General features: G+C 46.2%; 2 protein-coding genes across 2 annotated transcripts in view; both read left to right on the top strand.

Moving 5' to 3' along the window:
* Positions 1-2720: 2720 nt before the first annotated feature.
* On the top strand, positions 2721-11882 carry LOC133381447 (zinc finger protein OZF-like). Its single transcript, XM_061620574.1, has 5 exons — positions 2721-3872; positions 4031-4151; positions 5372-5454; positions 5700-5826; positions 6776-11882. Exons 1-5 carry the CDS (start codon positions 3762-3764, stop codon positions 7732-7734), a joined length of 1401 nt encoding a protein of 466 aa, XP_061476558.1. The 5' UTR covers positions 2721-3761; the 3' UTR covers positions 7735-11882.
* Positions 11883-13730: 1848 nt separating this feature from the next.
* The window catches only part of LOC133378921 (zinc finger protein 93-like), a 28076-nt gene continuing 24186 nt past the window's right edge, over positions 13731-17620 (top strand). The window contains exons 1-3 of the mRNA XM_061613534.1: positions 13731-13920; positions 15977-16483; positions 17082-17163. Of these exons, the coding sequence (XP_061469518.1) occupies positions 16085-16483; positions 17082-17163 (481 nt within the window). The 5' untranslated portion in view covers positions 13731-13920; positions 15977-16084. The remainder of the gene's footprint in view (positions 13921-15976; positions 16484-17081; positions 17164-17620) is intronic.

Raw genomic sequence — 17620 nt, 5'->3', positions numbered from 1 at the left:
TTTTCCTTTTGTGATTTGTCTTTTAGATTCCAAGCCTGAGTGCAGGGGCATTCTTATTACTTATATTTGTAAGTAAGTTTTTTTTTTTTGGTCTGAACAGCATGATAAACATGCTTTTAGGATTTTTTTTTAAAATCCCAGTTATAATAGTTTCTTAAAACCTGTTTGGTCTCTTAACCTCTCCCCTGGAGATGTAGTCTTGTCGCTTGATAGGAGAAATTGGTTGCTTCTGCCTCCAGTTCTGGCCGGCAATTTGCAGGCTCTCCCTGCTGAATATATGCACATCCCCAGCTGAGCTTAGTGGAAGAAAGATGATTTCAGGAGAAAGTGACCAGTAGGAACTGCGGGAAGATCTTGCAACGGAGACCATGGGATTTGGGATCGCTTTGCATTGGACTGCAGGGAAAAACCCTCAGATTCTGAGGGGAAATTGGAGGCTTCTTCCCGTTTCCCCGTCCGTCTAATCAGCAAAGCGTTTGACAAAGTCCCCCACGACCTTCTGATTAGCAAACTGGTCAAATGCGGACTAGATGGAAATACTGTCAAGTGGATTGACAACTGGTTGGAAAACCGTACTCAAAGAGTGGTCGTCGGTGACTCTGCTTCGAACTGGAAGGAGTTTTCGAGTGGAGTGCCACAGGGTTCTGTCCTGGGGCCGATACTCTTCAACATTTTTATCAATGACTTAGATGACAGGGTGGAGGGAAGCCTAATGAAGTTTGCGGATGATACGAAACTGGGAGGGATAGCTAACACAATGAAAGACAGGAATAAAATCCAAAGGGACCTGGATAGACTAGAAAATTGGGCTGAAATTAATAAAATGAAATTCAATAAAGACAAATGCAAGATTCTGCATTTAGGCCACAGAAACAAAATGCACGGGTACAGGATGGGAAATACCCGGCTTAGCAGTAGTGCGTGTGAGAAGGACCTTGGAATTGTAGTGGATCGCAAGTTGAACATGACCCAGCAGTGTGATGCTGTGGCAAAAAAGGCAAATGCAGTTTTGGGCTGCATAAACAGAGCTATAGTTTCCAGGTCGAGGGAAATAATAGTCCCACTATATTCTGCATTAGTCAGGCCTCATCTGGAATACTGCGTTCACTTCTGGGCGCCTCATTTTAAGAAAGATATAGACAAGTTGGAGCGGGTTCAGAAGAGGGCGACGAGGATGATAGCCGGTATGGAGAACAAGTCTTATGAGGAAAGGTTGAAGGAACTTGGCATGTTCAGTCTGGTGAAGAGAAGGCTGAGGGGTGATATGATTGCACTCTTTAAGTACCTGAAGGGCTGTCACATAGAGGAGGGTACAGATTTGTTCTCTGCTGCCCCAGAGGATAGGACTAGGTCTAATGGTTTTAAGTTGCAGGAGCGTAGATTCAGATTGGACATTAGAAGGAACTTCTTGACAGTAAGGGCAGTTTGGCAATGGAACCGACTGCCTAGGGAGGTGGTGGGATCCCCTTTGCTGGATGTCTTCAAGCAGAGGCTGGACAGCTATCTACGGGAGATGCTCTAGCTGTGGATTTCCTGCTGTGAGCAGGGGGTTGGACTCGATGGCCTACAAGGCCCCTTCCAACTCTATGATTCTATGATCTCACCAACCCAACCTCACTTTTCCCAGGAGAGTTGCATTCTCTACGAATCAGAGATGCAGGGAAGAAAGGAAAAAAGACTTGCAGCACTGCACTTCAGGTTCCCCTTTGAGCGCTGTCATGTGCAGGGTAGGAGCTAACATGCACAAAGCAGAGGAGAGGTGCTTCTAAACAGTGCCGGCTGGTGGCTCCACGTCAGTGGGGCAGTGGAATCCACTTTAGGTTTTAGTCTGCACTTTCGAGGAGTTGTCCATGGTGCTGAAACCTATTCCCACAACAGATTCAGCACCTTGGACAGCTCTTTGAAAGTTTGGACTACAATCTGGAAAGGATGCCATTGCTCCACCGCCATGGAGCCCCGAGCCGCTGCTTCCAAACCTTGTTTACCTGTCCTGTTCCTTTGCGTAGGTTCCTTCCCCCGCCCGCCCCTGTATTCCCATGTCAGAATGGGAACCTGAAGTACCGCTCACTATGGGGCCCCTTGACCCTTACCGCTCCAGGGAACTGCGGGAGAGCAACGCCTTTTCTTGAGTCATGCCAAGGGTCCATACAGCTCAGTAGTGTCTGCACTGATTGGCAGTTTGCTTCTGGGGGTGGGGGGAGGAGAGAGAGGAAAATAAAGCATACATCGCTGCCCGCTCCTTCCAAATTTCATCTGCAAGGAAAAATGTCAGAGCCCTCCTCACCCAGGAGTAGATAAAACACCCATCTGAATGCAATGCAAGTTGGGTTTTATTTATGTATCAATCAATCAATAATTTGATTTATAACTCACCCTCCCAAAAGGAGCCCAGGGCGGCAAATAAAAACACTAAAAGCGCTCTAAATCATCTTAAGAACAAAAAGACTTTCAAACATATTAAAACAAACATCTTTTAAAACAGTCTAAACCAAAAGGTTTAGACATAAACTTTTTATTTTTGTAAGCTGCCCTAAGTGCCCTATTATAGGGTAGAAGGGTGGGATAGACATATTTTAAATAAATAAAAACATTTTAAAAAAACAACGTTAAGGACATCTTGAGAGGTTTCTCCCTTGGCTCCTGCTTTGTGGTCTTGTAAGGGTTAAAAGGAAGCAGAGGCGATTCCTAGAGAGGAAGGGAATTGGGTGGGTGGAGGGGTCGGGTCTTCCAGAGCCAATGCGCCTCCCCCGCAAAGTTCTCTCCTGACTTGCAAGAAATCGGCTTCTTTTTTCCTCCCAGCGCTGCATCGGGGCCCCTTCTGGGGGGATCTGGTGAGTCTCCCTCCCCCACCCTCTTTGTGCGTTTGGGGGAAGGGGAGCTCCATCTTGGGGTGAAGAGGAGTCTCAGGCTGAGAGGGGAGGGGGAGTCCAGCCAGCAAATGGGAAGAAGAGTGGGGCAAAGCTCCTGACTGGAAAGGAGACCCCCATTCATTGGGTGCTGGCCTCCACCCCACAACACCAACCTGTGCCCCTCGGGTGCACTTTAGCATGTCACAAAGCCCTGATCTGAGGGGGAGGCTATTCAAGCAGCATATGAAAGCATTAGAAAGTGGGTGCAGCACATTAAAAAGGTGGAAAGGGAGGGGAGGAAGGTGAGAAAATAAAACATCCACAGAGCAGAGCTGGTGGATCTCAGTTCCTGTCGGGCACAATGCCTGTGGACTCCTCAGAAGCAAAGGTTGGGCACTGCTGAGCACTGGAAGCTGCTCTGTGTGAATCTTTGATGTGCCCCAGGCAACAACCCTTAACTGTGAGGAGTGGAGCCTCCATGTGTGTACTAGATACCAGATCCTTCAGATGAATGTTACATTGTTTATACATTAAACAATTAAAAATATGTCTAGATAAAGGGGGGAGTTATTGTTTAGCTGGAAAGGTTGGTGTTATGCATAAGTGAGATTAAAAGATGAAGCAGCAAGACTTGGCCAGCCCGATTTCAGGAAGAGGCCCAGATGGCATCCAGGTTGCAAAGGGCAGAGGATTCTGGGAAAGGATGGTGCACAAGTTCCTGGGTAAGGAAGACACCCTCTGTTCAGATGTCCAGCGCCAGCGTTTCACTACCAGGGGGCCAGGCTCCCCAGAGAGGTTTGCAGCTGGCTCCACCACATTTGTGATCAGTGGCTGAAGCCAGAGTAGCACACAAAGGCTCAGATCCTGGACTTGGTGATCCTGGAGCAGTTTCTGGCTGTCCTTCCCCCGGAGATGGAGATCTGGGTGAGGGAATGTGGAGCGGAGAGCAGTTCCCAGGCAGTGGCCCTGGCCGAAGGCTTCCTCCTGAGCCAGGCAGAGGAGAAGAAGCAGGAGGAGGAACAGGTGAGAGAGAATTTCATTCTGGTATTTCCAAGGGGCTCAGCATCTGAGGAGGGTATCCTAACACTACGACCCAAACCCCCAAGGCCTTTTTCTTCTATCATGGCCTTTCAAACCCTTTTCTGTCTCAGCTGTCTTTGTTATCCTCATTGCTGTTTCAGGGTCTGTTTGCAGAAGTGGCCACTGATTTCCACGAGGCAGAGAAGTTTCCATTCGATGCCAGAGAGAGTCCTCTGCAAAGGGGGAACGTGCAGGAGGGCAATGGAGGTGCTACTTCCCTAGGTAAGCATTATGTTCATCTATTGATCATGCAAGAAAGTTGTTATTTTATTACTATATTATTTTTTATGTATTAAATTTATAGCCTGCCGTTCCTCCCTGAAGGAACCCAGGGTGGCAAAGAAGTGATAAAAAGCTAAAAACATCTGTAAAACATCTTAAAAAGAAAACAAATCTTTAAAACCTTTTAAAAAACATCTTTAAAACATCTAAAAACAATTCCAACACAGATGGCCTGTTGAAAGAGAAAAGTCTTCAATAGGCGCCAAAAAGATAACAGAGACAGTGCCTGTCTAATATTTAAGGGATGGGAATCCCTTACACTAAAGGTCCATTTCCTGTGTTGTGTGGAACAGACTTCCTGTTAAGATGGTATCTGCAGAAGGCCTTCACCTGCAGAGTGTAGTGGTCGACTGGGTATGTAAGGGGTAAAACGATCTTTCAGGTATTCTGGTCCCAAGCTGTATAGGGCTTTATACACCAAAACCAGCACCTTGAACTTAGCCCGGTAACTACTGGGCAGCCAGTGCAATTCCTCATCAGTGGGGTAACATATTTGTAGTATCTTGCCCTAGTGAGCAGTCATGGCACTGCATTTTGCACCAGCTGCAGCTTCCAAACCAATCTCAAGGGCAGCCTCACATCAAACCTGGAGGTTATCAGTTCATGGACAATTGTCACGCTATCGTGGTCCAGAAACGGCCACAGCTGTCTTACCAGCCAAAGCTGGTAAAAGGCACTCCTAGTCACTGAGGTCATCTGGGCCTCTAGTGACAAGGATGAGAAGCGTCCCCAGACTACAAACCTGCTTTTTCAGAGGGAGTACGGCCCCATCCAAAGCAGGCAATAGACCAATTATCTGGACTCAGGAACCACCTACGCAGAGCACCTTCATCTTGCTAGGATTCAGTCAGATTATTAAAGGGATTCTTTTATGTGATTCCTAAAAAGTGATTCCTGAAACTTTGGGCAGGGGAAAGATGCTCCTCTCCAGCCTTTTCCACATTTCAAAAATGATTCAATTTCCAATTTGTGAGTACGTCTGGCCCAGAGGCTAACTGGAATGTGTTTGCAGAGTATGGAAACATAAAATGTGTATCAACAGCCAAAACGTATACAGTGGACGAGGCCTGTGCAGTGTTAGTGCTTACTTAGAAATGTGTCACTTAACCTTGCGAGACAAGGATGTGCTAATGCCTTCCCCCCACTTGTGTTTCTCACAGGCGATGGAAAGATGCCAGCAAGACCTACTCAGCCATCTCTTGTTTGCAGTGGAGGGGAAGCAGCTGCTGTGGCACCGGATCAGGTACGGGGAAGGATCACTGGGGAGACAGACAGCAAGAGTCTTTATCTAGACGCCTTTGTCCTCTGCTAACCTTTCTTTGCCTAAATTAATCACTTTGATTCTCTCAATTATGCCATCAGAGAGGTTGTGAATGATTCTCATGAAAGTTCTCCTGGATAATACCCAGCTGTCCTTCCTTGATGAATCTCCTGGGGTTTGCTAGTAGATCGTGTGTTATCTATAATGAGGCAAATCTTTTCTTTCAGGGTCCAGGGTCCTTTGAGGATGTGGTTGTGTATTTCACCGAGAAGGAGTGGGCTTTGCTGGATCCTGACCAGAGAGCTCTGCATAGGGAAGTTATGGGGGAGATTTGTGAGATCGTCACTTCCCTTGGTAAGGCTTCCTCTTTACATATTTGATAAAATCTTTCAGAAAATAGAAAATAAGCATTTTTGCACATTTCCTTTATTTTAGCATGTCAAATCCCATTCTTGCTGCCTGTTGGGATATACCTATATTTGTTTATCAAAACATTGATTGTCTGTTTTTCAGCTAACAAAAAAGAACACAGGGACAAAATGTTAAAACCACAACATAATGACAAAAATTTAGCAGCCACAGGAAATTTGAAGAATTGCAGTAATATTGCCTATTCTGGCTGACAGCATCTCTCCAAGGTCTCCATGATCCGCCTCCATATCTAAGGACTGGAAAGTGGCCAATGTAACACCAGTCTTTTAAAAGGGATCCAGGGGGCATCCTGGAAATACAGGCCAGTTAGCTTAGCATCTGTCCTGGGAAAACAGGTAGAAATAATAATTAAAGATAAATTAACAAAGCATATAATGCACAGGATGTCCAAGGGATCCCTCCAAGATCCCTTGGCTGCAGAAGTCACAGATTGAACCTGGGATCTTCTGCATGCACATGACATTCTCTGTCACTCAGTGATGGGGCATCTCCTCACTGTAATCATATATGTATCCTGCCATTGCTCCATACAGTTCACAAGAGAATGCACGTCGCTGTTCTGTGGCTTACCTGCAGCAGAACCCTGTGGGGTAGGCTAGCTTGACAGAGATTGCTCAAGACCTCCCATGGAGCTCTATGTCTGAGCTGGGAGATGAACTCAGATCTCCAAGGACCCAATCCAATATGTTATAAAACACTGACTGTCATTTAAGGTATAAACAGAGGGAAGATATATGAAAGGTAAGATCTACTTCCCAGCTAAGGCATTTCAGTTCTTCCACGATCACAAGCATCATTTATGGTTGTTCAATCATTTGGGTTTCCACTTCTACCTCAGGTTCTCAGTAGTATCCTTTCTTCTTTGCGACAGGTCATGAATTGGAAACCAAGGATAAGGGAAAACTACATGGGGTGCTCCCAGAAAAAGACACATGTATAAAGGGGGAGGAGCAGAGAAGGAAAACTGAGGAGAAGGAAGAAGAAGAAGAGAGGAGGGGGTATAAATCCCCTGTTTCTCAGGAAAGTGACTCCCATGAAATCCCAATCCAAGAAAAACTGCAAAAAGGACAGGAAACAAATATATGCTGTGAGTGTAAGAGAAGTTTTCATTCTAAATCAAAATGTAAAGCTCATTACAAAAACCACACAAGGGAGAAGCTATATGAATGCTTGGAGTGTGAAAAGAGGTTTGCGCATAAGACAACTCTAATTTCTCATCAAAGAATTCACACAGGCGAGAAACGATATAAATGCTTGGAATGTGAAAAGAGCTTTCATCAGAGTTCTGACCTTATTATCCATCAAAGGATCCATACAGGGGAGAAACCATATAAATGTTTACAGTGTAGAAAGAGCTTCACCCATAGGACAAGTCTCACTTCTCATCAAAGAATTCACACAGGTGAGAAACCATATATATGCTTGGAATGTGGAAAGAGGTTTCCTCACAGTTCTGCTGTTATTGCAACGATTCATACAGGGGAAAAACCATATCAGTGCTTGGAATGTGGAAAGAGCTTTTCCCAGAAGACCAATCTTACTTCTCATGGAAGAATTCACACAGGGGAGAAACCATATAAATGCTTGGAATGTGGCAAGAGCTTCTGTCAGAAGACAAATCTCACTAGTCATCAAGGAACTCACACAGGTGAGAAACCATATAAGTGCTTGGAATGCGAAAAGAGCTTTCGTCACGGTTCTGATCTTATTACCCATAAAAGGATCCATACAGGGGAGAAGCCATATAAATGCCTGGAATGTGGAAAGTGCTTCAGTTGCAAGAGAAGACTAATATCTCATCAAAGAGTTCACATACAAGAAAATCCATAAAATGCTTGGAGTGTGGCAAAAGCTTGAGTGATAAAGATATTTTTGACTTCTGATCAAAGAATTCGCATGGGAGAAACTATAGAAATGGGTGGAATACAGATCCTTGCAGGCGTTAAAATCAGGAGAGGGAGCCCTCTTGGTAGTTCCACCGCCTTCAAAAGTTCAGGGTGGTGGCGGCCCAGGAGAGGGCGTCCTCTGTGGGAGCCCCTGTGTTGTAGAATTCCCTCCCCACAGAGCTGCAGGGTCAGCATCTGCAGACCCAGCAGCGTCATGGATTAGCATCCAAGATGGTGGAGGAGGGCAGGTTGACGCCCTGCCGCCATCCTGGGTAATTGCAAGCATGTATACATAGTGTGCTGACACGCTGCTGTGGCACCATAGAAATCTGTGCCAGCAGTGGGGGGTTCCTAGTAGGGGTGGCTGCCGCACAATGATCCGCATCAGCTTTGGGGCATGGAGTGCACGCTAGCACGAATCGCAGAGTGGGAGCTACACCCACCCAGCCCCAGCAGCAGGGGCCTCTCTCGGCGTCTGGGGCCCTTAGCCAGTGCACAACCTGGCCCTTCTCCGTTGCCAGCCCTGTGCATCTGCCACCTTCACTATACAGTTTTCCGTGAATGCTGAAGACACACCTATTTATCCTTGCCTTTGACACCTGAGATGTGTGTTTTCAGGACAGACCCTATTCCTATGACTGTAATTTGTTTTAACTGTTTTTAATATTGACTTTTAAATTGTTATAACCCGCCGTGGGACCTCCTGGTGAAGGGCAGGTAATATATTAACAACAACAATATGGAATGAGATACTGTCACAGTACAACTTCTATTTCAGATGGGAGAACCCACCTATGCGATCCGCTGTAGCAGCCTTCCCCATCCTGGTGCCCTCCAGATATTTCAGACTACAATGCTCATTACTCCCTGACAGGCTGTTCTAGTGGAACAGTTCTAGTCCATCTCATCTAGATGGAAGGTCTAATCAAAAATGTCTGCAGGGGACCTGGGCAGGAAGGCAATTATAAATGAATGCCTCTGAAGGAGCCATGTTAGTGTTCTGTTCTAAGTTAATGCTAGTTCTACTCTGAGGAGATTCATTTAAGTTAATGAACATAACTAATTTAGGTTCATTAATTTGTGTGAGTCTATTGGGTAGAACTGAGTTGAATAGAACCGTTAAAAATGTTCCTCCCCTCTTACATTCATTAATACTTTTGTGAGAAATACTGAGCTGCAGGTGCGTTTGGACCACTCAGCCTCTGTCCTCGGTGGCCATCTTAGATTCCCCAATCAATTTACAATGGCTGCGGCCTGGTGAGGATGGGATCTGGGTGGCTTTCCTACAGAAGTGCTGCCTGCCTCGGCGAGTACAGCCTGAGGAAAATGGAAGGGAGGAGGAGGAGGAGGAGTGGAGCGAAGTGAGAAAACATACACAGAGTCCTATGTGAACTTTTGGTCTTGCTCCAGCAAAGTAGCTCTTAGATGTGAATGAAGTGGAACCTCCTTGTGCAGAGGCAACATACCTAAACTCAGACATTGCAAAGAAATGTATTTTAATATTTTAAACAAAGTAACATTTACAATAAAGATTCCCCCCCTCCGGTAAAAAATATAAACTTCCTGTGATATGTCTGCTGATTTCATAAATGGTTGCTTCTTAATAAGTTGGAAAATTCATCATCTGCAATGGCTTTAACTGTGGCTTTGGGTAAAGCCGCATTGGACCCCCTTTAAACGGCCATGGCTTCCTCCAAAGAATCCTGGGAACTAACATTTGTGAAGGGTGCTGAGAGTTGTTAGGAGAGACTCCCATGCCCCTCAGAGAGCTACAATTCCCAGAGTTCCCTGAGAAGAGGGATTGAGTGCTACATCGCTCTGGGAGTTGTTGCCGTGTGAGGGGATCAGCTCCTTGCTGATCCTGATGACTCGGGGCACTTTTTAAGGATTATGGCAAAATAAGAACTTTAAAAGACAAAAAAAAATTATGAGGTGGATGACCCAAATTTTAGCAATAGAACAAAATTATTTCTCTCCATGGGGGGTGTTGGCATTGGGACTCCTGTGATGTGGCTCCACAGCCAGAGATGGGAGGTTTGGAGGCTTGCAGGGAGTGGTGCAATGGGCTTTGGAGGGCTCCAGATATTTCAGACTACAATTCTTTTTAATCCCTTGACAGGCTGATAGAAGTTGTACAGTAGGGCCCCACTCATACGGTGGGTTCTGTTCCGGACCCCTGGGGTAAAGCGAAAACCGCTGTAAAGCAGAACTCATTGAATAGAATGGCACGTGATGCCCAAAAACCGCCATAAAAGCAGAACAAGTGCCGTATGAGTGGGGCTTTAGTCTAATTGCGTCTAATTGAGACCGCTGTATTAGCGAAGTGCTGTAAAGCGAAGCGCCGTAAAGCAGGGCCCTACTGTAGTCCGAAACATGTTGGTGGCAGCCAGATAGGTATAAGTGTCTGTCAAGGAAGGAGCCATGATAATGTTCTGTTCTAAAACAGGAAAGAAGCAATATTATATCCAGTGCTAGTCCTACTCAGGGAAGACCTATTGAAGTTAATGGAGTAGGACTAGCACTGGATATAGCACGGAGGGCACCAGGTTGGGGAAGGCTAGTTGATACAATGGATCCTGCAGATGGATTCTTCAAACTGAAACAGGAGTTATGCTGTGAGAATTTATTTATTTATTTTATTTATTAGATTTTTATACCGCCCGACTAGCGTAGCTCTCTGGGCGGTGTACAACAAAGTGCAAAAATACAAAAATTCCATAGTAAAATACAACAACAATATAAAAGAATAAGAAAACTAAAAACAATTACAACATATATTAAAACTAAATTAAGTTAGATTAAAATGCCTTAGCAAAGAGGAAGGTTTTGACTTGGCGCCGGAAAGACAGTAATGTCGGCGCCAAGCGCACCTCATCAGGGACACTGTTCCAGAGTTCGGGGGCCACCACTGAGAAGGCCCTAGTTCTAGTTATCACCCTCCGAGCTTCTCTATGAGTCGGAACTCGGAGGAGGGCCTTCGATGCAGAACGTAGTGTACGGGCAGGTTCATATTGGGAGAGGCGTTCCAGCAGGTATTGTGGTCCCGCGCCGTATAAGGCTTTATAGGTTAAAACCAGCACTTTGAATCTGGCCCGGAAGCACATTGGAAGCCAGTGCAAGCAGGCCAGAACAGGTGTTATGTGTTTGGACCGCTTGGTCCACGTTATCAGTCTGGCCGCCGCATTTTGCACAAGCTGTAGCTTCCGGACTGTCTTCAAAGGCAGCCCTACGCAGAGCGCATGGCAGTAATCCAATCGCGAGGTTACCAGAGCATGTACCACTGATGTGAGGTCCTCCCTGCTCAGGTAGGGACGTAGTTGGGCTATCCGTATCCCCCCCGCTTCTATAGTTTCTCCTCTGTGTGAATTCTTTCATCAGAAGTGAGAAATACCTTATTACTGAAGCTCTCTCCATACACAGACATTCCAGTTTGCCCTCGCCTGGCCTTATTCATGTGAGAAGGGTATGGTGCTTCAGACCACTCGGCCCCCATCCCGGGTCGGAGATTCCTCCTGAAGAAGCATAAAAATGCATGCTGATCCATGTTTTATGAAATGGCTAGATCCAGATTTTACCTTCTTGCCGTTTTGTGCCTGGCCAGCCCACTGCAGAAATGGCACAATTGGCTGTACTCTCGCCATGCCCTTTCTCTGCATTCCAAATGTGCTCTCAGGCCCCAGAAGGTATTCAAAGACGACAGAAGGAATAGGAATATTTAGATCCTCTGCCTAATTTAAGAGTCGGTTCACGCTCATGTCTCAGCAGAAACTTATTTTCATCAGGCTGCTTCCTCCGCTGTCATCTAGGAGGAGGCATTCCATCAGGCTCTAAGAGAGTGGGGGGACAGACAGACTGTTGGGTCTCTCCATCTACTTTGCTGAAAGACCAACAGTGCTTGGTTCCTCCTCTCCTTGAACTCTTTCTGTTCCAGCTGGTCACTGCAAGAACCCTGTAACTAAGAAATAGTGCCTTGGTTGGCGTTTTTTTCCTCTTCCCTCCCGAAACTTTTTCCTTTTGTGTCATGTCTTTTAGATTGTAAGCGTGAGAGCAGGGACTACTGTCTTATTACTGGCATTTGTAAGCCACTCTGGGAGGCCTTTTTTTTCTTTGAAGAGCAGGATAAAAATGCTTTTAGTAAATAAATAGAAAATGTATTCCCAGTTATGTCACTCATCAGTTTCTCAGGGACTGTTTTGTCTCAACCTTTTCCCTAAAGAATCTTCATCTCGCAAATATTCATGCCAGAGTGGATCACCATGTTGTTGTGAACCGTGTTATATGACAGGGTGCAATTATTGACCTGAAGCAGACTTCCTCACTACATGTTATGTTCTCTTTATTTTTCAAAATTGCTCAAGTGTTTGAAAGGATTGACCCTGAGACTGCGGAACTGACTCCAGAACTTGGTTGCAGAGGGTGGAAGAGGAGGGAGGGAGGGATTGTTTTGCTTATAATGTTCTTCCAGTTCCTTTCCCTTTTTCCTGATTGGGACATTTGCTGCTTTCCCACTTGCCGCAACCTCTCCTAGAGATGTTTGCCAAGTGAGAAGATTCTTTGGCAGTTTTTAAGATTATAATGCCACAGGCACTAAAATAATAATAAAGTGGATGATCCAGGAGGCTCTACCAGTAGGAGTAAAACTTCCGTGCTGACACAGGACAGTGGTGGAGTAGCCTGGCAGGAAGTTTAGGGGAATAAATGGGAATCAAGGAACTGGTATCAGGCAAATGTGAAACAAAATCATAGAGTTGGAAGGGGCCTGTAAGCTATTGAGTCCAACCCCCTGCTCAAGGCAGGAATCCAAGTTAAAGCATGCAGGACTCAAGATGAGGCTTGACCAGTGCAGAATAAAGTTGAACTGGTACTTTACGTGATTTGGCAACTATACTACTGTTAATACAGCCTAAAATAGCAATTGCCATTTTTGCAGCCACATCACACTGTTGGCTCATATTCAGCTTATAATCAACAACAATTCCAAGATCCACCTGGCATGCAGTATTACTGAGCCAAGTATTCCCCACCAAACCAACCAAACTGTGCATTTGGTTTCTTTTTCCAAGGTGTAGAACTTTATAATCCATCTTCTGGACACCACACTGGACATCAGTTCTGGACATAATACTTTAAGAAGGATGCAGACAAATGAACTGATTCAGATGAGGGCAACAAGGATGATCAGGGAACTGGAAACAAAGCCCTATGAGCAGAGACTAAAAGAACTGGGCATATTTAGTCTTGAGAAGAGAAGACTGTAGGGAGATAATATGATAGTACTCTTCAAGTACTAGAAAGGCCAGGACCTCTTCTCGATCATCCCAGAGTACAGGACATGGACTCAAGCTACAGGAAGCCAGATTTCACCTGAACATCAGGAAAAACTTAAATGTTAGAGCGGTATGACAATGGAACCAATGACCTAGGTAGGTGGTGGGCTCTCCAACATTGGAGGCCTTCAAGAGGCAGCTGGACAGCCATCTGTCGGGGATGCTTTAATTTGGATTCCTGCATTGCGCAGGGGGTTGGACTTGATGGCCTTATAGGCCCCTTCCAACTCTACTGTGCTAGGATTCTATGTTAAATTTAATTCTGTTTGCAGCCCAATGCTCCAGCTTATCAACATCACTTTGAATTTTGTTTCTGTGTTCTGACATTGGGGGGGGGATTTTTCTGCGCCAAGTGTTTCTGTATTAAAAACCTCCCTGATTAGTAGTAGTTCATTTAACCTTCGGATTAAGAAGAAGAAAACGGGACCGCTCACACACCCCAACGTCTTTGTTATCCCGTTCCAACCATTCACTGCCAGATTCCTTCTATTTTTATAACGGGAAGGAAAAATGTCAGAGCCAGCCCTGCAGGTGAGGACAAAGCACCCATCAGAGTGTAATACCCCTTTCCTCCTGGGCTCGTGAGAGAGGCAGAGAGAGAGAGAGAGAAGGGATCCAGCTGCTTGGCCTTCTCAGAGTTAAAATGAACTCGACTGGACTCCTAGAGAGGAAAATGGTTTGGGGGGAGCTGCGTCCTCCAGAACAACCGCGCCTCTCCCCTCTTCTTCTCCCCCTCCTCACGTGGAGGACAAGAGCTTCTCTCTTCCTCCAAGCGCTGCATCGGGGTGCCCGTCTGGCAAGTGGTGAGGCACACCCCCCCCCGTTGCATGCGCATTTGGGAGAAGGATGCATGGGAGGAATTGCAAGGGAGGAGGGGGCTAGGAGACCCCCAAGGGAGATTCCAATGGCCGGCAGAGAAAGGAGGGGGGGGTTGGCCGATTGAAAGGGCGCAGAGAAGGCAAAACGAGGCCCTCCCCCAGTTCGCCCGGCAGGGCAGGGCAGGGGTGGGTAACCTCCGGCCCGCGGGCTAACTGCAGTTTCCCTCCTCATTTCTCCCCCTCCAGGCCGTTTTGGAAGTAGCGATCCTCCCCCCCCCCTCGCACGCGCCCTACACCAGGTGTGGGGTAGATGAGGGCGGGGTTTCCAAGGAACCATCGGAAGCTTAAAAGCGGGTGGTGCAAGAACCAGGCATGCTCTCAAGAGCAGCCCTGGGGAGCGGAGAAATAATAATTCTTTGCTGCCTTCCACCCTACCTCCCTCACCTGTCACATCCGCCCCAGACATTTCCAGTAGGGCCCCGCTTTACCGCGCTTCACTAATACAGGAGTCTCAATTAGACGCAATTAAACTAAAGCCCCACTCATACGGCGCTGGCGGTTTTCAGGCGTTGTGCACCATTCTATTCAATGAGTTCCGCTTTACAGTGGGGGTCCGGAATGCAACCCGCCGTATGAGTGGGGCCCTACTGCAGGCCTGCCCTTAGCATGTGCGGGGCCCGGGGCAAAAGCATAGTTGTACCCCCCACACACATTTTCTCTCTCTATATATATATTTATAGAGAGAGAGATTTTACGAGTATATGTAATTATAATATTTACATACGAGGCTAACAACCTATTAAATACAAATACGATTACCTTCACTTCAGGGAACCTGTTCCATATCCATTTCTTATTCATTCTTGTCTTCGTCCAAGGCTGTTATCTCAGCGCGTACTATGAAGGTTTTAGTGTTTAACTTACGAAAGTTGTGTGTTGACAGAGGGGTTCAGTTTACCCCCCCTTCTTCCTTCACCTTGCATTTTCCATTTTCCTTACAGTTTACTGTTTAACTTCTGTTGTTGTGAGAGTGTGTGTTGTGACTGGGGGGTTTGTTTGGTTTTGCTTCCAGTTTTCCCCTCCTTTTTTCCCTTTGAATTTTCTTTTGAGATAGTTTTGGGCGGGTTGGGCCCCCCACCCCTGTTCTTTTTTGTCCTGCTTTATTTTTGGGGATTGCGGGACTGTTTGTGCCGCCTCTGCTCCTTGGTTTCCCCCCCCATTCATTTTGCCCCAGGGGGACAGCGGGTGGCGACTTCCTCCTTTTCTGAGCCATTACGTCACCCACCATCTGTCGGGAATGGTTTGATTTGAATTCCTGCATTGAGCAGGACTTGATGGCCTTATAGGCCCCTTCCAACTCTACTATTCTATGATTCTATGAAATATTTCCAAATAAAAGAAAAAATTCAACAAAAATACAGGTTTTATGCAGGTGTGGATTTAGTGAATGAATAAATTGTCTACGAGTCAGACACTGAATCAACAAACATTTCCTCAGTTAAACCAAACTACCTGAAAAATTGGTTTTAAGTGAGGCTGATGGAGATCTTGGCTTTTCCAAATATCCTGACAGGGCATTGAATGGTTAGAGGTTATCCTTTTTTTAAAATGAAGTGTGAAAACTATAGATTATATTAGAATATAATGGCACAATCCATTCCCCCCATCCCACCAATTTCTTTATTTATAAGATTTCTTACTCACCATTCACAATAAGGTCCCAGGGCAGTTTACAACGAATAGGATATATAATTATAAAAACAAAATTATGGCAATTATAAAACAAATAAAACAGTTCCAAATGAAAGAGCCGCCCCACCAAGTCTCTAGCTTCTGCGTGAATCTTGTCATTCACCTGCTTTGCCTTTGGGAAAGAGACCTTGTGGCTGCCCAGATACATGCACATTTGCTCAGAGAAAAACCTTTGTCTCCTGACAGTGTAGTACTTTTCTCAGACAAAAGTGTCTTGGCTTCGCAGGACCTAGTATGAATGAATGAATGAATGCATTTTAATTAATTGATTGATTGATTTTCCTCCCAGAAGGAGCCCAGTCCGGCTTCAGTAGTGCCTCCAGGTAGGTCAACCTTTGGGAGAAGAGGGAGGAGGAGTCTCTCCGGTCTTGTTGGAAGCTTCTTTGGAGCACAGAAGATGGAAGAGGAAGACTCAGCTGGCCCTGAAGCAAGAAGAGACCCCAATACCATCAAGCCTGGGAGCCCTGGGGAATTCTGGGAAACCGCTATGCCAAAGTTCTTGGCAGAGGACACCCTCAACCAGCATTTCGGGCAGATCCACTACCAGGAGGCCAAGGGCCCCCAAGACATTTGCGACCAACTCCACGATCTCTGCTGTCAGTGGCTGAAGTCAGAGCCACACGCAAAGAATCAGATCCTGGACCTGGTGATTCTGAAGAAGTTCCTGACTGTCCTTCCACCGGAGATAGAGAGCTGGGTCAAGAAGTGTGGAGCACAGACCAGTTCTCAGGCAGTGGCCCTGGCCAAAGGTTTCCTCCTGAGTCAGGCTGAGGGCAAGAAGCAGGCAGAGCAGCAGGTGAGAGAGTGTTTCATCCTGGTTGTTCCAAGTGGCCCAGAATGCAAGGGAGGGTATCCTAACACTCTCTAGCAACTGCCCAATTTTTACTGGAGATCATCCAACAACGTTGCCTCTGTCATTTCTTTAATAATATTTCTCCCCATATCATCATACAGAGCAATCCAAACCACCCTCACGCTCACCTTGCTCCAGGTTGGGGAGGGGACAGAGTTTGGATTCTGCGGAGGGAGCCCTCTCCAGGCCTGGGTGGTGATTTGGCCAACCATCACTGATGTGTGCATCATGCTGTCACTACAGCACTCCCCGTCCTTCCCACTGAACATGCGGGGGGGAGGGGAAGGAATGCTGCTGGTGGGATCCCCAAGGAGAGGCCCTGAAATAGGGCACTGGAGGCGGGGAGGGATTGAGCTGGCAGAGAATGCACTGGATCCTGACCCAGTCTACATGATGTAGCATGACGGCATTAGACCCAACGCAGGTTTGATCCCTGTGCTAGCTCCAGGATGGAGCAGGGAATGGAGAGCCCCCACCTTCCACCCCAGCCACTCTGAGCTGTGTTTAGGGCTCACCTCTTAGATTCTTGTTGCTTTTTCAGGTAAAGAGTCTTTTTGCAGAAGCGTCCACTGATTTCTTGGAGACACAGAGGATGCTGCCGGACACCCAGCAGAGACCACTGGGTACGGGGTTAAATTTATTTATTTATTTGTTTATTACATTTCTATACCACCCCATAGCCGAAGCTCTCTGGGCAGTTTACAGCAATTAAAAACATTCTAAACAAATATACAAATTTTAAAACACAAAAAAAAATTTAAAAACACAATTTAATTTTTTTTAAAAACAATATAAAAACACATGCTAAAATGCCTGGGAGAAGAGGAAAGAGGCTGTATTTCAATTTCCTCTCCTTCTTGTCATGAGGCAAGAAATCCATGGACTGCATTCCCAAGGGGGAATTCATTGGCGATCACTCATGGCCAAGTAAGATTGTCTTCCAAGATAAGGTCTTTAACGGTGGGTTCGTAAGTGACTGTGGAGGCCAATTCTGGATCCACACCGCCTCCCACAGTGAGGACATCGGTTTCCAGATGGAAGACGGTTGCGATGAGGATTTGCTTGACGTGCCTTCCGCTT

Source organism: Rhineura floridana, chromosome 3 (genome assembly GCF_030035675.1).
Source record: "Rhineura floridana isolate rRhiFlo1 chromosome 3, rRhiFlo1.hap2, whole genome shotgun sequence".
In the NCBI taxonomy this organism is placed as follows: domain Eukaryota; kingdom Metazoa; phylum Chordata; class Lepidosauria; order Squamata; family Rhineuridae; genus Rhineura; species Rhineura floridana.
Note: the sequence above shows the minus strand (reverse complement) of the source record. Positions and strands in the feature narration are given on the sequence as shown.

Excerpts from the sequence above, each read along its gene's own strand:
- LOC133381447 (XM_061620574.1), top strand. The coding sequence starts at position 3,762 with ATGGAGATCTGGGTGAGGGAATGTGGAGCGGAGAGCAGTTCCCAGGCA. Across the intron at positions 3,873-4,030 it reads AGAAGCAGGAGGAGGAACAG|GGTCTGTTTGCAGAAGTGGC; the intron begins GTGAGAGAGAAT and ends TTGCTGTTTCAG. Across the intron at positions 5,455-5,699 it reads CTGCTGTGGCACCGGATCAG|GGTCCAGGGTCCTTTGAGGA; the intron begins GTACGGGGAAGG and ends CTTTTCTTTCAG.